Genomic DNA, 20361 nt, shown 5'->3' with positions numbered 1-20361 from the left:
GTGCTGCCCTCCCAATATCACCACCATGGCAGCTTGCCAGGGCAGCACTTGGGCAGGACAGAGTAGCAGTGAGGTCAGAGCTGTGTGAATGCACTGATGGAGTCCATCTTCTACTGCCATTAGTACACCTGTACACTCCTAACTTTGCTACCACCTTGCCCAACACCAGCTGCAGGTAAGCTACAGTTGATGTCTGTATCAGGAAAGAGGTTCCACGCCTGGCACACTCCCCACTATCTATCATGACTGCAAAGAGTTTGGCACCTTTTGCTTCTATTTTGAGTAAGCACGGCTTGCCATTTCATCCAAATTAACTGTAGTACATCTTAACTGTGTTTTGTTTGAAACAAGCCAGCTGCAAACCATGGGTTGTGAAGGTGGCTCGTTTCAAACAAACCATAGTTAAGATTAACAAGTTTAGCTCAGGGTGTAACACTAAACAGTAGTTAATCAAACATGAAAGCAAAATCTGCCGTTCTCCTCTCTGTGGTCATGCTGGAAGAGGAGAGTGTGTGAGCCTGAGGCTCACTGCAGCACATTCCAGTAATGATAAACTGAAGAGTCCATTATAGATACCTGAGTCAATTCTAAACATATTCCCCACTGAAAGCTAGAAAGCATCCAGAGAGAAATCACCAACTTTTTTTTTTTTTTTTTGCAGAGAGGAAGTGGTTGTGAGAAGAAGATATCCAGCCTTATTGCATTAGTTAGTGAGCTGGCGAGTCACATAATGGACAGGAATCAACGCAGAACAAGTGACTGAGAGTTTGGCAGTGAAAGCAACAGAGCACACAAGTGTAATGAATGAAACACGGTTTCTTAAATTTCCAAGGGCAGAGTCACTAAGCCACTTTAATGCTTATTTTGAATCAGCGGTGACTCTGAAATGCCAGCTGGAAGTGAAAGTGAAGATGTTGGAAACAAATGTCTGAGCAAGCCATCACATGTAAGACTGTGCAGCTGCTGGTAATGTTTTTTTACAAAGCACCTGCAAGGGTTCACTCAGGTGAGATTGGCACTGGAGGTCAAGCACTCAAATGGCAAATCCATCATTTACACCTTTATGTGAACCATATCAAAGAACAACATTAGATTCGTAGGGGGATGCAGGCATGGTGTTTTAAGGGTACACCTAAAAATGCAATGATGATCAGAAGCATGTGCTCGATGACAACACATATGCCAGGGAACTGCATGTAACAGCAGCTTGATATTGGGCGAACGCACAGGGACAAAACTGAGTTCCAACCTTGGAAATCAGCAGGTTCATCCATTAAAAGCAGATTCATCCTGGAGGAGATGCGGGTTACCTGCTCATGCTCGGCACGCCTCCTCTCCTCTTCTCGGCGCATTTGCTCCTCATAATGCCGCCGCTGCTCCCTCTCTTGCTGTTTCCTTAATTCTTTCTCCCTCCTTTGCTGCTGTAGAAATGTGGGAGGGGGGAGGAGGCAGGGGAGGAACAAAGCAAAAAGAAAAAAGGAGGAAAAAGGGCAAATGCTTTAGTTGTTTGCCGGTACAAATATAAGATCTCAGGGGAACAAGCAGCACACCAGATCAGGAAGCGGTCTCACAAGGTAATTTGGCCCATGGCTATACAATGTCAGAGGCACCAACTTGCCACGATTTCCCCAGCAAACCCACCTATTCTGTCTAATGCGGTGAAAAGATACATCATGCCACCCTGTTGCAGAGAACCAGAGGGACTAAACCACACCAGCTGCTGAACAGATGTAAAGGTAATGAAACAGTCCTGTATGCCATTAAGCCTAGACACAGAGCAAATTCAGTAAGCGTGGAACAATTTGGGTGCAGATGTCACCTCTGGGCCACCCACTGTCAGAAGACCCTTATGACACAACTTGGTTTTTAGTAATTATTATTATGTATTTATTTATACCCCACCTTTCCCCCCATACGGGACTCAAGGCAGCTTACAGATTAAAAACAAGAACTGTTAAAAAAACATGGAGGGGGAAAACCAGGAATTAAAAAGCAACTGAACATTAATAGCATTAAAACTACAGTCAAACCTTGGTTCCTGAACGGCTTAGTTGCCAAACAAATCGGCTCCCAAACACTGCAAACCTGGAAGTAAATGTTCTGGTTTCCAAACCATTTTTGAAAGCCGAACGACCAACGCAGCTTCTGCTTGAGTGTAGGAAGCTCCTGCAGCCAATCAGAAGCCATGCCTTGGTTTTCGAATGGTTTCGGGAATCGAACAGACTCCCGAAACGGATTAAGTTCGAGCACCACGGCACCACTGTATATGCATATATAACATCTGTTTCAAACATACAAGTTTGTTAAGTGTGACTGAAACGGATTTGCTCTGTGTTGGGTGTCACCCAGTACTACTTGGACCAAAGCTAACAATATCTTTGCTGAATTATACTGAAAGTCGTGTTTAATTCCGCATCTTGTTTCCCAAACTGGCCAACGAGGTGCTTTTCGGAAACTCACAGGCAGGACACAAAGGCAACCTCGCCTTTCCTGCTATGGCTCACCAGCATCTGGTATCTGATTCTGAACCTGGAGATTCCATCACAGCTAATAGACATAGATAGATTTTAAATAGCATGAAAGGGTCATTAGAGCAAATACAACCCTATTTTCTGTGGTTGTAAGTTTTTTTAATGGTTTTAAACTGCATTTTAAATTGTTGGGCCCTGGGACCCATAGGTGGAGGGCATGTAAAAAATAAAATAAACAACAACAACACCCTCTGAAAATAATAATACTGTACACAGAACAAATAATCCAGTTTTTTGGGTTTTTTGAAATTTCTTTCATCATTTTTTCAATATAAACATCAACTACAAAAGACACATACAACAAAAACCATAACAACAATAGTAACACAATTTGACAATTCAGATTTGAATACATTGATATACCTATGACTACACCTTTTTTAACAATATTTTCCCACCTCTCTCTCCTCCCCCTACTTCCCACCACTATCCGCCTTATCGCTTAAATATTCGTTCCAGATTTCTTCATATTTATCCATTCTTATTTTGCGTCGACATGCAATTCATTCATATGTAGCTAATCTGTCCATATTGTCAATCCATGTGCTCAATCTTTTTGCGGCTTTTCCAATTCATCAAAACAAGTTTTTTGCTTCTAATATAGCACGGTACATCCAATTTTTTTGACCCCTTGAAATTTCCCACATTTCCGGAATATAATTTAGAATTAAATTCAGTTCCCCTAAATAACAATTTCTTTTTATTTCTCTTGCTATAAATATCCTCACCAATTTCAAGGAACATTTCTTGACCATTTCTACCAAATTCCAATGAGCATACATATACAGGTAAAACTATCTGACTTTGAGAAGACATTGGAAGGCAGCCCTGTTTAGGGAAGTTTTTAAGGATTGATGATGTTTTTATTATATTTTTAGATATCTTGTAACCCACCCAGAGTGGCTGGGGAAACCCAGACAGATGGGCGGGGTATAAATAATAAAAATGTTGTTGTTGTTGTTGTTAAATTAAAACAGGTCGCATAGCTCAGCTCTTTGAGGAAAAGTATCTGGGAATAGCACATAATTTTGCACCGTCACATGGCCTGAGAGACAGCTAATATATTGGAGTGATAAAAAACTGAAGAATTGTGTTTACATTGGATGCAGGGAATCAGGACCCGCTTGGTAGAGAGATGCCTGGGTTCAGCACAAAAGGAGACTTTTGCACAAGAAACTCATTGCAGCCAACTTCCACACTAGACATTTACTGTGGAATAGCCATACTTTGACAACTCATTTTTTAATAGGACATATGCATAACATTGGTAATTATTATTCTCCTAATGCGGATGGGCTACTGAATTCGTGACGGAAGAGGACAGGTTCAAACTAGGGAGTTCAGTCTCTTAGCTACACCACGTCAGCTCTTTAAAGCCGCCAATACTTTTTTAAAAGTAAGCCATACTAATTCCAATACCGATTTACGTTGTTAAATGCATAGATGGCTGTATTCTAACATATGCATGCGAGGGACCAAAGGCAGACATATGGTATCTCCAATTTCCCTTTCAGCAGGAGGAAGGGGCACTGAGGCCCAGCTGGGCAGAGCCAATTCCCCATGCAGTTGTCTGGATTGGGTCCCAAATATTTTTCCCAGGCAGCCAAATGGGCTGCACATAAAATAATCAGGAGTGGTGAAGATTTATAACAGGGGAGAGTGACCCATTTCTGATAGTGTTGCTACAATGCGATTTCAAGACCCTGCACAGAATTCGGAGCTTTCACCAAACCATGTTAATTTTCTCAGGGAAAGAAAAGGCTGCTGGTCCAGTCATTTGAAAGTCAAGCTGCTATTTTGTACGCTAGCAGCCTCTTTGCGGGGAAATCAATACAGTCTCATAATTACATGCCACTTGGGTCCACGGTGCAAAGCATACTCAGTATTGATTGCAGCCATGGATGAGATGTGTCTACAATTGGGCCTGTGTGTCTTGAAAGAGAAATGAAGATGTGTAAAATCCTTCATTAGTAGTGGCATTAAGCAGTCTGGCAAACATCAGAAACACAGAGCTGGCTGGCTGGCTTTCACTGCATGCCATTTTAGCTAAAAATGTATTACGCCAACCATATTTTGATCGTGTTTTCACCGCTCCACTGTTGAGTATTTCACCGGTTTTCTATTGCGATGCTCACCCTTCACTTTGAAGAATTTACTGCCCTTCTAGCAAAATCTGCTTCTAGTGCAATGCCTGCACCATTATTACATGGTTTTGCTGGGGTTCGCACAAAGCTGCACTTTTGTTGTGAAGATAGCGCTGCAACATCCTGACCTTCAGTGTGGCACTTCATGAGCCCACAGTTCATGTTATTTTTTAAGAAAACTAAACGTTGCAAAGAGGAGCAAGCTATCTGTTCCATCCCTTTCTTACTGTCCTGCTATTTCGTTAACCTTTCAGTTTATTGATTTACTATTTGCTCAGCAGCTATATACTCCATCCACTGTGCAAAGCCAGGCTCTTGCCTTATATTTTGAGTGCTGAAGATTAAACAAGGTTACCCCAGTTTGATCCATGAAGGAAGAGCATGGTGTGCCACTACAGGTAAGCATTTTAAGGGAATTACCCCACTGAAATGTGCTTGAGACCCAGTTTTCTCATCCTGCAGAAAAGCCCTAAAATGTAAGGCGTCTCTTTGCAGGGACAGTGCCCAGGAGAAGCTCAATTCTTGCCCAGACTCTGCCCACACTATCCTGATTAAAAGCAAGAGAAACTGGTAAGAATAACAGGAAGCCCATCTAGTCCAGCGTCCTTGTCTCACAGTGGGACAGCCAGATGCTTATGAGAAGCTATCAAGCAGCAGTATGAGTGCAACAGCATTCTAGCCTCCTACAATCTCCATGCTGCCTCAGACAATGGAGGTAAGAACTTGAAGATTGCCAGACTTCCACAACACTGCAGTACAGGTATCTCAGCCAGGTAGTATTCACAATCTCTGCTCATTCTCATTTAGCTCTTTGCCATCGCCTAATAGGCTATAGTTCAGTGGCAGAGCACAAGGTTTATGAACAGAAGGTCTCCGGTCCTGGCATTCCCACTTAAAAAGGGTCTGGCAGCAGATGATCTTAGAGACCCAGGGTAGGGAACTTCTGGCTACAACTACGGGGACAGGGTGGGGTGGGGAAGGCGGGTCTCTGGAGAGCTGCTGCCAGTCAGAACAGGCAATTCTGGGCTACACAGACAAATAATCTGACCTGGCCTTCCTACCTTTGGGCCCTGCTTACCTTTTGTGCAGTTTACCTAATTATGATGAGAAAGAGAAAAGAACCCGCAGGAGTATTTAGGTGCATATCCCAAGAGATCAAATGTTTTTTCTGACTCTATGGAAGGGAGCCATATTGCAAAAGTGTTCATTTTTTATTATTATTATTATTATTATTATTATTATTATTATTATTATTATTATTCACATGGACCAAATGTGATCCCATGTGCAATTAATATAGATATGTTGTTTTATCTGCTTTTATATATTTATAAAAAACTTTCAACCCCACCATCACCACAGCCTCTGTATAAACAAGCTATGTTTTGCAGACACTATGACACACTGGCCACCAGACAGCAGTAGTTGTGGAAACACAGAAGCAGAGAGACAGATGCCAGGGCTTTACAGGGTTATCTCTGCCAATGAGTCTCTGGGATCATCCACACTTGCGTTTGTCCAGCGATTTCTAGGCATGGGTCCGAGAGGTTTTTCTTTTGCCCTGCTGCTTTTGCTGGGAAAACCTGTGGTTTACTGCTGAATCAGAACAAATGTCCATCTGGTTTTCTGGTTATTAATGGCGCAAGTGCAGAGGGTAGTCGACTATTAAGGTGTATGCTATTAAATGAGAATTGCTCAATTTTTTTGCTCATCTTTTATTATGTTTTTAGATATGCTGTAAGCCACCCAGAGTGGCTGGGGAAGCCCAGCCAGATGGGCAGGGTATGAATAAAATCATCTTCTTCTTCTTCTTCTTCTTCTTCTTCTTCTTCTTCTTCTTCTTCTTCTACGTCCTTGAATTGCAGTATTTCCCCGCTTTCGTTCTGCCTCTCCTCTTTCTGCATTGCTACCTTCAACCCTCTATTGTAATTGCTGCTGCTCTTAAATCCTTGCAAAGGGAAATTCCTTCTGGACGCAACCCTTCCCTATCGGTAACAATTCCACTGTCACATTGACAATGGTTGTATCCCCCTTCCCTAACTAAACACCATGCTGACGGTTCAAGAAACACGATTTCCAGAGGGACTTATCTGAGGCCTTCGTCAGTCAGTGATAGCATAGGAATTTGCCTTACACTGAGTTAGATCACTGGTCCTCTGGTGTTGTCTATAATGTCTGTCATTAGGTTTCCAGGGTTTCACAGGACAACTTTTTTCCATCCCTACCTGGAGCTGGCAGGAATGAATCCTTCTTTCTCCCCCTCCCCCATCCAAAAAAAATACAAAACCAAACAACAACAAAGAGTTACATCGTAATTACTGTCAGAAGGTAAAATGCTCTAAACACTTTTTCCTTTTTTTACATATAGGTAGGTAAGCGTATATTTAAGATCCATTAGCATCCTGGAAATTTCCATTATACTTCATCAACTTAATCTCTTTTCTATAATCTGATGAAAAGCTTTGATAGTGTTAAATACGTCCCTGATTTGTATATGAGATAAAATCTTGCCACGCTTTAAGAAAAATCAAATATATTGGCTTTACTTTTAACTAACTTAAGTTAGTATGTCAATTTTTCTGCCATGCCGATTTGCCACAGCTCATTGTTCCAGGAACTCAGTGTCTCAAGGACTCTGCAGTTTTTCCATTTTTATTACCCTGCAACCATCAACATAATATTATTAGTTCCTGAGATGTCGCTTTCCCACTTTGCCCCTCCCAAATTGTAAAAGAGCTTATAATGGTGTAACATAATATAGTGTGGTGATATGTAATGTTTGCTATTTTTACAAATATTGTATTCCAAGACTGCAATGCAGATGGTTGTAGCGACTCTCCAGGGTTTCAGACAGGTGTCCCTCTCAGCCCTACCTGGAAATGCCATAAACTGAACCTGGGATCTCCTGAATAAAACACACATGCTCTAGCACTGACCTATGACTCTTGCCCTAAAGAGCAAGTATCTCTTTGGAACACAAGGGTTTCCCGTTTCATGGGAACTTCGCTTGAGTAAGCAGCCCTGCCTGAGCTTTGGCCTGTCTTCCATTTCTGGTCTTGCTCTTCATTTCAGATTTGTGGCTTATTTTACAGTCCTGCTCCCTGATATGCCTTCTGATCCCTGACTCTAGGTTCCCAGCTCCTGAATCACTCTAGAATGCTGCCCATGGCCTAGCTTTGACACCAAACTTCCGTGACATGTCTGGCTGTGCTCCCAGAGGCCGAGGGCACATATAAATTCAAAACAGTATCATGCCACTTTAAACAGTCATGGCTTATCCCAAAGAATCCTGGGAATGGCAGTTTATTAAGGGTGCTGTGAATTGTTTGCACACCTCCTACGCCCCTCACAGAGCTGCAATTCCCAGAGCTACATAAAACGGGGGATTACAATCCACTGTGGGAATTGTAGCACTACCTGCCAGTGTTTGCTGGTTTATTTATAAAGTGGCATCAGCAGAAAAGCACAGCAAAGCCAGCGATCAAGTTTCCAGCTCTCTACCATCTGTTCAGGTCACAGGGTGATCTGAAAAGCTTTAAAAACTCAAGAATATTCCGAAATCGCTGTAAAGCAGCTCCCTCTGTCCTTAGCTGTTCAGCAAACTGCAGATGCATTTCCAGAGGGTTCCACGCACAGTGTTTATCCTTTCCTGCTTAATAGCACATCTGCAGCATAAAATATAAATAAACTCTTTGGCCTTTTCAAAATGCTAAAGCCAATTTCGATATGCTCGTCTAGCGTGAAAGATCAGGACCAAACACTTCCCTCCCAAGCTAGTACGGCAGTCACGCGTCAGGTCACATCAGACTGACTGTTAACCAAAGTAATGGCTAATTTTCTTCTAGGACTTAAAAAAAGAATTAGCTCTGTGGCTTCGCTGGCTGCTTGGGTTCTGCAACTGGCAAGGGATGACCCCTGAAGATTACGGCTGATGTGTAAACTGGATTACAAGCAGAAAAGAATCGGCGTAAACATGAAATACTACTGCAACCAAATCTGGGGGTGAAAATTGGAAATTCGTGGCTAAATTCACGTTCCGTGGATGACTATCATATGTAACTGACCAAAACACAGCTCAAGGCTGATCCACTTGCTAGTTTCATATACACAACCCTACCTCCCCTGTATTTCTGAGCTTGTTGATTTGTGGTTACAGTTGTATTGCATGTCTATGGTTATTTCTATGAGAGGGAATAGACATATAAACACACGCACACTGTAAACATACACATGCATGCAAATACATACAAATGCATGCACTTCTCTTTCACCTTCATCAATGATAGCCATTTCCATTGAGATTGAATTATTTTATCTTCCTGAGATAACTGGGAAGTGCTTGTCCTCTCCCACCACACACCCCAAGTTAAAACTGGTGACACAGAAGACAGATCTGCACCAAACATTTCAAACACATCCACTGCACATTTAAAGCAGATGGCTTCCCCCCGCTCAAAAAATCGTGGGAACTGTAGCTCTCTGAGGGTGAAACTACCATTCTTCCGGAACTTTCTAGCATCTCCTGTCTCAATTTTTCTCCTTTGTGTCTCTGTGAAAACAATGTCCTGATTTCCCTTGGTTTTCCTGGGCCTACCGGGTTATGTTCACAGAACACAGCTCTGGAAGCAAGACCACCAATTCATTATCAGGTTTGTTTATCCAACTTCACAGGTGATGCTTCAGGACAAGGTCTCTTTACCCCTCCAAAACCATTTCACTTTCTTCTCCAAGCCACAAAGTGAGCTTCTTTCTACCACGTTTGCAATGGCAGGCCTTAAATATTGATGAGGGATGCCATTTGAAGCCACAAGCCTCCAGGGCGCTGCTAAAAAGGAATTCTAATGAGCAGCAGTTCAGTGGTAAGCTAGACTCCCTTGGGAACTGTAAAATTAACCGAGCCATGCAAGTTAGAACTACTAAGGGAGACTTAGTAGCCCTCAGTAGCCGCGGTTTGGAAAAAATAATCCAATGGCTCCCAACACATGCTGTCCTCAAACCATCCCCATCAAAATTCTCTCGCTGAGGTTACTGGATCTTTCTCCCACCATCAGCTGCTTGGAGATCATGCTTGGGTTGGTGTAGCACCATCATTATGGAACTCCTTGTGCCAGATGCCACTCCACATCCCTCTTGCCTTTAGGAAACTGGCTGGGGAAAAACAATTTTATCCTAGAGAGTTTTTAAGGGGATGGACTCAGCACTGCTCAATTATTTACTAAAATACTCTAGCCCACCTTTCCATTTCTATAGGTCCCTCAAGGCTGCTAACAATCATGCCATCAATTATAATAAAATAAAACACAGATTAAATATGAGCTATTACCATGAACTACACAAAAGTCAGAAAAAAATTATAGTGCAATTCAACAGGAGCAACAGCAAAACCAAACAAGACCACATCGTAAGATCTCATCAATAACCAGTTTCCACCTAGGTCAAAAGCGCAATGTAAAAATATCATCTTCTTCTGCCATTGAAAGAGAGGGAGCCAATGTGATTCTCCATGGCAAAGAACTTACATTGTGCCCCCACCATTACAACTCAGGAGCTGGTGAGGAACCAAGCATGTTCTCCACTGGAGAGACAAGCTTGCCTGTGGGTTGTTCTGATCACAGTTTTGACAATGATTTAATTTTTTTGTTTGACAGCGTAACACAACAACTTTTAAACTTTTTGAAGAACTTGTCCACCATTCATTTTATACTAGTAATCCTGTGTTGATTTGGGAACCACACCTGAGCAAGGATATGCTGCAATCTGCTGTAACAATGCGTTGAAGGTAGATTTATACACTGCTTTTCCAAGAAGCAACATCACAGTTTGCCTATTTTAGCATACCAGGCTCAAGTTGCTATGCCATCTTGGACTATTAATACATCTTTTCAAATCTTCCCATTTCGAGACGACCCACTTCTATCTAGACCACAAGTATAGTGCAAACTCCCTAGGACTCACTCTGGAGAAAATGGAAAAACTGGGTTGTGTAAATTCACTAAAGCGACTCCATCTGAATTTAACCCTGCTCATAGGTTAATTATCCCCCTGCAAAGAGAACCCCTCCAATTAAGATTGAGCATTTTGTTTCCCAATAGAATTGCTTTTTAAACTTTAATTAAGGCTTTGGCTTTAGCAAGAGCTAAATCCTTTTAAAAATTAATAATCTAGAATTGTATATCTGTTTGACACCAAGGGATTGATCCTGTCATTAAGAAATACTCATTATGCAAGTTCCAGAAGGTGCATTCTAATCAGGCTGCTGTGAAATTTGCATCTGAACACATATTTACATATGAATACATGTGCGACCCAATTCCATTTTGGGCTCTGAACAGTTCCCTGTCCCCAAGAGAAATGTATTTGATGTCAAGCAGTGTGCCCTCACCAATATTATTCAGGCAACTTCCAGGGATCCCAGTTATTTCACCTCTGGGCCAACAGCACAAGCTTTACAGTTCTAGTTACATAAAAGCACACCACAGTGTGTTCTTCACCTCTCTTAAGAGAGGCACTACTGTGTAATAGTCTGAGCAGGGATAGCCAACTTAAGTGTCCCCCAGCCAGCATGGCCAATGGCCAGAGATGAAGGGAGCTGTAGCCCAACAACACCTGGAGGGCCTATCCCTGGATTAGAGGGCTGAGCTTACAGCAGCGCAACTCAGATTCAAACTTCCCAGCAGACACAAAGTTTTCTGGGTGACCATAGCACAATCTCTGGACACAGCCCACATACAAGGCTGATGGGAGGATAAAGAGAGGACACCCACACCATGTGTGCATCCTGAACTCTTGGATTTGAAGAGTTTGCATTTGATACCCCGCTTTATCACTACCCGAAGGAGTCTCAAAGCGGCTAACATTCTCCTTTCCCTTCCTCCCCCACAACAAACACTCTGTGAGGTGAGTGAGGCTGAGAGACTTCAAAGAAGTGTGACTAGCCCAAGGTCACCCAGCAGCTGCACGTGGAGGAGCAGGGAATCGAACCCAGTTCACCAGATTACGAGTCCACTGCTGTCAACCACTACACCACACTGGCTCCCTCTTGGAAGGAATAGCAGAATAAAAATGTAATAAGTAAATAAAGCCAGTAATGAATGCAGAGTCTTGGATGGTTTATATGGGGAGAGGGGGTCCTTGAGGTAAAGGAATCGTCTGCTGAAATCATCTGTCCTTTACAGCTGCCACATAGAGCAGAATACCACCACAAAAAAGATCCAGAAGCTGTTTGCAGCATCCTTCAAAAGTGAGTTGCAATGTGGAGGGCTCTGTTCAAAACAAAATCTCATGGAATCTGCTTTGGCCATTCTTGTGTCTGGGGTTAAACTAGACACAGTATAAATGAAGATCAGAGTAGATATAACTAAAGCTAAATATATTTAAGTTACATAGAGAAAGCTCTGTAAAACAGCAGAAAGGCAAGATCGGGGAGACAACCTGATAGTTAGGAGGGCTTTATCAATCTGTCTACCAAGAAAAGCAGCAGACAATGGCAACAAGCAGCAGCAGCAAGAAGGAACTGCAATCTGGTGAACTTGGAATCTTCTTATGGGATCAGATGGTGAGGCCTGCACAATATGGCGCCCTCATGAAAATACTACCTCTCACCAAGGCTACCCTGGGCATAGCTCTGCTGAGATCTTCATGGGTGTATGTAATGGCCTGAGAGCAGACTCTAGCAAAGCCTGCATATCCTATCCATCATTGCTCAGGCTGCCAGCTTTAATTAGTCTGTTAGATTAATTGTGTGGAAGAAGCAATTTCAGTCTCGGAGTCTGAGAGTTAAAGGCACATTTGACTGTTTGGAGAATATTCTGGTTTCAATGTGTTACTGTAATGGAAAGGAATGCATTACTGATTTGCCTTATCTTGCAACAGTGAGAGGCTGCTTTTGTTTATTAAACTGTAAGCTTGCTAAAAATAAAAAAAGATACCTGATGAGGTCTCTTTTTGGTAATATGCAAATATCTTCAAAATAAGCAGTTTAATTGACTAAGAGGCAGATGATTACGCAACCAATTGCTTAATAATTCAATGTATAAATCTGATCAGTATTCTTGAAGGGTTAAGGAAGGGTCATAGTTGAGTAGCAGAGCCTATACAGTGGTACCTTGGTTTGCAACCGTTTTGGATTACAACAGTTTTGAACTACAACCATATCAAACCCGGAATTGCATGCCCCTTTTTTTGGGATTACAACCCATTTTTTTGGGGGGGGGGGAGGCCCCATTGGCCAAAGTGTGCCTTAGGTTACAACTTATTTTTGGTTTACAACCAGACCTCCGGAACGGATTATGGTTGTAAACCAAGGTACCACTGTAATCTGCATGTGCAGAAGCACTGTTTCCCCACATCTCCATGTAGGGAGAGACTCCTATCTGAAACCCTGGAGGTGTTGCCAGCCAGTGTACATGACACTGAGTTATGTGGCCCAAGGATGCTCCTTCCTGTATGCTTTCCAAATGGCACTGAAGTCACTTTTGCACTACTGGAGTGCAAAGAAGGATATATTGCTTCCCTGCTCCCATCATGGAGAGATGATCTCAGGCACCAAAGGCTGATATTCTCAACAGGGCCAGCTCAAGACATTTTGGCACCTGAGGCAAGCCACAAAATGGTGCTCCCCACCCCGCCCCCACCAGGGAAGAAGAGCTGAGTGAAGCTATCCACATCAGGAACAAGCAGAGAAGAAAGATCTACATCGGGAGCAAGGGTAGGAAGAGACCAGCAGCTCCTCCTCTTTGCAAAGAGGCCACCGTAGAAGCGGCACTGGGGGTGGGGGCTGGCAAGGAGGTGGCAGATTCGCCTTCCAAGGAGCTTGTTGCAGCTGTCGCTGGCACCACAGCAGTGGCCAATACATTCCTTGGAGGCTGGATCTGCTGCCCATGTGGATCCTGCTGCCTGAGGCAGTCAACTCACTTTGCCTAAAGGGTCGGCCAGCCCTGACTCTCACAAACAATAAAACAGAGAAAGAACTGAATAGGCAACAGCTTCAATCATTCACTTCATGGAAACAACGGAGCTGTTTCGAGCTCCTCCCCTGCTAGCACTGGGATGTCTCCTGCCTTTCTGGAACCATGTTTGCCGTTTTAATGCACCTTTCATTATAGAACTAATGGGGTATGGGCTGCCTGTACATCAGTGATATGCAATTCCCCACTGAGATGTTAACTAATGTAGTAAATCATACCAATGGAGAGGAGTAAGTGTTTATAGCAACATAAGGCTGCAGCATTAGGAAACGGAATATGGCAATGAGCAAAAGAAAATATAATCTGACTTTTTAAAAACAAAAATTCGACAATCACTAAAAAAATCAGTGCATGGATACTCAATTCCTTGCATAGAACTATATAGAACAGGGATAGTTGAACCCAAGAAATTTAAGTCAGTTTCCATAAATCTTATTTCCACGTATTCTCAAAACGATTTTCAAAACTATTTTGGGGGGACCAAGCTAAAAAACTGGGAACAAGCATTTCCAAACCTTTGGTAAAAGACCTCAAAACTATTACATTTTTTTGGTACTGGTTTGCTGCTGTTTTCCTAAAAGACCTTCCTTTTTTGCACTAGGTTGAGTTCTGCAGTCACTTTCTGTTTAATAACAGCACTCCTTCCTAGTAACAATGAGGCAGAGACAGTAAATTTGGTTCCATGGGAGACAATGAAGCCAAACACATCTAATTCAGAAGGAGGGCAGTGTTGAGTTAGGTGTGTTTGTCCTCAGTGACACCAAATCTGTTTAACTACATGGACACATCATGGGAGTTAAAATAAGACAGAGGTGGCACCATCACTAAGTAGGCCCTGCTTTTCCTGACTGTGCAGATGAAGCAGGACTTCAGATGTGGAAGGGGGTGTGTGTGTGTGTGTGTGTGTGTGTGTGTGTGTAGGATAGCATTTAGTCATAGGAAAGAAATAGTCCACTAAATGGGCTAGCCAGTTTTAGCTCAACCTAATTTACTTTACACTGCATAGATTGTTAAACTGTGACCTGAGGATTATCAGTGGTCTCTTGAGTACTTCCAGAGAGTTGCCAAGGTCAATGTAGAAATAACATTTGAGGAGGGGCGTGGGGGTTGGAAACCTTGAATGCTGAGCTTTTCTTTGAGATAGTCACCATATGCTGAAAAAGCAACCCATTTTACAATTAATATATTAAAATGTAAGCATAAAGAGGTTTTTCCTTCAGAAATGGAGGGGGAAATCCTCAAAGGAATTCTCTGCTGTGTGCATCCTTCCTTCACGCACACATATTAGATTTGTTGGAACGTAGCCATAGACCAGTGCATAGTTTTCTATTTCAAAAGTCTTTCCACTAGGAAATAACTTCTCTTCCTTCAGGCTTCCCTTTTTTCAGTCCTCTACAATTCTCTCTGCTCTTGCTCAGTTCCAGCCCTTCCTATCTTGCACGCCACAAACGTGAAATCTGCAAGCACTCCTTCATCATCCACCCTGGAAGAGCTGCTCTTGTGAAAATTATTTACTACTTACAGAGCTTTCAGACAACTGCAACCAGACTGTCAAATTATTCATCTGACTATGACCCTTTCCCTGTCATGCTCAGATTCAGCCTCTTTAGAAAACCACCAGCTTCCTGGAGGAGACATTTGCTGATGCTAAAAACACCAGCTGAAAGGGCAAGATATACTACCGGATGCTATGCCAGCAACTTTGGGTCTGGATGGCTTTTTGCTTCTCTACAACAAATTCATGTGAGCTGGGGAATATATATGAGCAAGACACATGATAATGTTGCTTAGAGACCTTAAGCCATGAAGATGTACCAGTGGCCCTTCAGATATTGCTGGACTACAACTCCTATCAGTCCCATCCATTGGTCGCGCTGGCTGTGGCTGATGGGAGTTCAGAGGCTAACAACACCTGAGGGCCACGGACCACTTTTTCATGGATGATGCCTCAAGTGAAGCACTCTTATGCACTGCCGGCTTAGCATGGAACCAATCCACTCCATTCTTCCGCTGACTGCACTGCCTGCTGGAAGACGACATCAGGCTTTATCACCAGCTGTGAGCATCAGGATATTGGCTCCCTCCATGACTTTATTAAGGGGTAACTTATCACATTAGGAAGCAGCCCTGCACTCTTTGAAAGCAGAGTTTGAGAAAGCTCTCTCAGGGTTTCTAGAAGCATGGAGCCAGATGATATATAGCACGGGGGTGGGACATAACTAGTTTTAAAAAATGCTGTAATCAAGCTTTTCCAGGCACACCAAACTCTTTATCAGTTTTAAGTCATCAGAGGTTTCCTATTATATGTAAACAACGAGCACCTGAAAGCTGGTGACCAGAAGCATTAAATTTATTCCCTGGATGTGACGGTCAGCATCCAGTTCCACATGTTCAAAAAGCAGGGGAATGTTTTTACTCTATCCAGCCTGGTAGTAAACTTGTATGGGAATTGAAGACGACTAGTTCATAAGGTATAGTCTTGAGAAGCACTTTGGTCAGCTAAAGCTTGGCAGCCAGCCCACCTAAGCCTCAAGACAAAGCAGAGGAGAAGGTGATAGGGAAGAAATGGTACCAAATGGTAAATCCAGATTTTGCCTTGAGTCAGTTCCAGTACTCCTGAGAGTCCACTCCTTGCAGCCCAGATGCTCGAATTTGTTAGGATATTTCTGTTCCACCTTAAAAGGGAGCAGGCTGTGAGTCACAGAGTCTGCGTATTTCCTGTTACAGGATGTTTATGTTTGCTATTGCTTTCGTTTTCTCTGTCTGTGCTTGAACGCTGAAGCAGACGGTCATGTCTTCTGTTTGCTCTGACCAACGTTGAATAAACTGTAAATATGCTCTCCTGCTGTGCATCTTTTGCTGTGTGAATTCTGCTGAAAGAGTGTGCACCAGCCTAGGAATGTGGCAATCTATTTCCAAAGGCTTCGTGCCGCTAATTGCTGGTACTGTGTGACTGCGTGACTACGGGAGGTCGATGGATGGATCGTCCGGCAGCCGGCTTGGGGGCTCAGATGGACGTTATCTCCCTGGCAGTATCCCAACAGAATTATGGTGCTATGGCCACACTCAAGGAATTCTCCTTGTAGGACAACCTGCAAATGTCACAGAGCAACAGCCTGTTTTGAGGGACAAGGAGGAAGGCCAGGGGGTTCCATGAGCCTCGGGCAAAATAGAATTGCAGCCTTCCCTTCCTGACACAGGTAGCCCCTTCCTGGAATCAGAAGTGGCCACTGAGACCGAGCAAGCACAGGTGCCTAAAGGTGCAGCCTCAGTCAGCTTCTAGAAGCCAAACAGCTCACCTGAGAAACAAGGATTCCTTGCAAGTAGAGCAAATACGCAAGCAGCATGGATGGCTTGCAGCTGTGCTGTGGGTGGGGCTTTGAAAACTCAGGTTTAAAAGCCTTGCTTCTCAGGTTGCCCCTGTGTTTAGACTTCTTGAAGTCCTCTACTTGGACTTCAATCCTCTGTAATGATGTGATTCTGGAACTGCCCCTGTTAAGTCTCAGCAGTTGACCTCCGCCTGAATACCACCTGAAGCTGGACATGGCTTGCCTGTCACCAGCCACCAAGTGATGCACGGACAGGAGGCAACAGGTATTCGTGACCCTTTGCAAGAAAGCGTCTAGACAGTGCTCTCAATCACTAATTGGGGAAAGAATAATACTTACACAACAATATGTTGTGGCATCATTGCATAAAAGTTGCCATATACCATAAAAGGGCTTCCTTGAGGAAAGCAATCTGAATTCTTTGTAAGGAATGAGCAATGGCTGTGCATTTATCGCAATATAAACAGCTTTAAGGTGCTATGGTTCTGGGCTAGGTAACAATTTGATTTGCTAAAATGCAGCATGAATCGTTTTTAGGGTGTCTGCAAGCAATTTTCAATACCGAGAAGGCATAAGCCAGGGTGTCCATCCAGAAATGATTATTGTGATCTACGGGGCTGGTCTGAACTAGAAAGCCCTCATTTAAAGCACACCTGAAACTCACAAAGCCCTCTATCTGCTGTCTCCCTACTTGAAGCTTGGATTAATCTGGTGCTGTTTGATATTTAGAATTCAAAAGCGGTGCATTGCCTGAGAAGGAAGCTGTGAAAGCAGCCGCATTGGGTGACTTTCCCAATCATCTGGAGCATAAGCATTAATTTCCCAGCATCATGCACAGACCACATTGTTTTGGATTTTTTCTTTCAGTGCCGCAGGCAAAGATGCTCACGCCAGCTGCTTCCAGCCTAGAGGTAAAGGAAGCAAAGGAAAGCCACAGAAACCCAGGGCAGTGGTGGAATGTAGTCTGCAGACTGCCAGTTGCCAACCCTACTTTAAGCCATGGGTGGGGAGAATATGAGGGTAAGATGTGTGGCGCTCTCAGGGGTATAAGGAGCCTCAGGCCCCATCAAGCAAGCTAGAGTGCCCACAGCTCCTTAAGTCCCCTATAATGACCAAGAAATTGTTAAGCAGAAGGCCATGAAGCTCACAAATGAAAACCTCTTGGGGGAAGACAGGCAGAGAAAGGCTATTATTATTTGCTTCAGCATAAAAGAGCATTTGACTACGTGACAGCCAGCCAGCGCTGTGTTATTACAAGACGGCAGCTAATCCCATCTCCTCTTCCATCCCCCGGTTGTTCCAGATCGCCTGCTCTTTTTTTGGAGGCAGACGCATCCAATTGCAATGGCAGGGCCAGATTCCTTGTAGTAGATCAGAGCTGCATAAACCCTATCATCCTGAGGGCCACTTTTACATATATTTTTATGCACTCAAGAAGGCCGTATCACTACATTTGCTATAGGAAAGCGTTTCTCCATTTTAACTCGCTGTTTTCTTCTTACCCCATTTGCCGTGCGGCCTGTAACACATTATCTCTTTTCTCTTTGCACTACTGTGGGTCAATATTTGAACGTATTAATTTTAAAAAATGTATATCCTGCCTACTTGCTGAGGAACTCAAGGCAGCTAGCACAATACAAGTCACAACACAGCACAAAAAACCCACAACGTTTTCAACTATAAAAACAACCCTCAGATTAAACCCCATAACAAAGAGTGATAGAAAAAAACCTGTGACATCGCAGGTTGAGGTTCATATTTTAAATGCTGCGTCAAACACTTCCTGCATCCAGAAGGCCAGTATAGCTGGCAAAGGAGGTCTTATAAAATTTATTGCCCACTGCGAGCTCCTTGATCTTAACCCTGAAGGCCTTGTAACCCTGTAAGCAAGTACATTCGGGGTTTCTGACTCCTTAGTGGCTAGGAAATATTACACTAAACAGTGGAGTTTCAAAACTGGCAAGAACATCACATTCTTATTTTAAAAAAAGGCGTTGTAAAACATTTGTTTTTACACAAGCATTTATCAATATTTCCCAATTACATCCTGTGGGAAAGTGGTCGTGTGTGTGATTTTTATTTTTTTTTAAAAAACCACCACTGTATTGTATATGACTTTTTAATTGGTGGTTCTGGCTGATCACGGTTCATGTTTTAAAGAATGGTAAGAAACAATACCAAGTTTCAAGAATCTTTAAGCAAGGCTTTTCTGAATTAGCAAATTGTTTTGTGTTTCTCAAAGCAACCAATTTTAACTCTCTCGTTGCATGGATGATGGTTTTGTTTTTATTGCAGGGATTGTTGCTTTCTGTTGTTGTTTGTAAGCTGGTCTGAGAGCCTTGGATAAAAAACAGATTTATTTATTTTTTTAAAAATGAACTGCATCCAAGTTCTCCTGAGTTTCAAAATGGAATATGGGGTCCTGCACCAAGGGGCTACCTACTGTGAACAGAAAGCTGAAGACCCATGAGTGAACGGGAAATGTTGTGTATTATTGTAGGTCATGGTCAACATCATGGCAATACAAAGTAATATGTGAAACAGCCCTCATATATTTACCAGGCTGAACAATGCTGCTGTCTGAGATATGCTTTGCCTTCTCTTTTTAGCCCTGAATAATAGCAGCCACGGAAAAGAACTATTCACTTTTCCTCAAGTAGCACAAAATCAGCTGCTTGAAATTCTTTCACGTTTAAATTACTCGCCTCGGGCTTCATTGTTCATTGCCTAGAAACCCAGAGAGCAAAAGGCGACTTTGACCGAATATAATGGGCGAAATGACTGGTTCCATGTAACAGGGAAGCTCATTTGTTCGAAGCCTTTGTCCAGTGACCTCTTGGCACAGATAGCTAATTGTCTTTTTTTTTTTAATGGGATGGGATGACTTCAATATGAGTGGCTATGAGGCCATCACAAAGGTAACCACAAATGGGCCACTCTTTGTCAGAATGTCCTTCACTCAAGAGAACAAAGAGATCACTTGATTCAGTTAAAGAGGCCTAATTTACAAGCAAGTGGGACAGACAGTATTCTCTGTGCAGGCTTTATTAGACTGGGAATGATATGGAAATAAAGAGTACTATGGCTAGATAGTAATGGGATGGACAGAAACATGGTCCATGTTAAATACTTATAATTCATGGGTGGTATTCAATTTATGTGTGGTATTTACTCAGAGTAAAGCCATTGAAATGAATGGACCTGACTTAGTCATGTCCATTCATTTCAGTGTGTCTACACTGAGTAATACTTGGATGGATATTGGGGCCACTGCCGTTGTGTCTCTGCTTCAGTCTTCCTGCATTGCCGAAAGCACTGGGCTTGAGCAGCTGAATTTGTGGCTATGGCAGCCATATTAATTTTTCCCTGATGCCTGTGAATTGTTTATGAA

The 20361-nt window shown here is 42.9% G+C and overlaps 1 protein-coding gene across 7 annotated transcripts in view; it reads right to left on the bottom strand.

Annotated features, from left to right (window-relative positions):
- Window positions 1-20361, bottom strand: part of TNIK (TRAF2 and NCK interacting kinase) — a 295093-nt gene that overhangs the window by 65788 nt on the left and 208944 nt on the right. For 5 of the 7 annotated variants that reach the window (XM_028731575.2, XM_077929774.1, XM_077929776.1 and 2 more), the window contains one exon: window positions 1311-1421. In XM_028731575.2, the coding sequence (XP_028587408.2) occupies window positions 1311-1421 (111 nt within the window). The remainder of the gene's footprint in view (window positions 1-1310; window positions 1422-20361) is intronic. The other 2 variants (XM_077929773.1, XM_077929775.1) reach the window with 1 other exon arrangement.

Source organism: Podarcis muralis, chromosome 6, assembly GCF_964188315.1.
Source record: "Podarcis muralis chromosome 6, rPodMur119.hap1.1, whole genome shotgun sequence".
Taxonomy (NCBI): domain Eukaryota; kingdom Metazoa; phylum Chordata; class Lepidosauria; order Squamata; family Lacertidae; genus Podarcis; species Podarcis muralis.
Note: the sequence above shows the minus strand (reverse complement) of the source record. Positions and strands in the feature narration are given on the sequence as shown.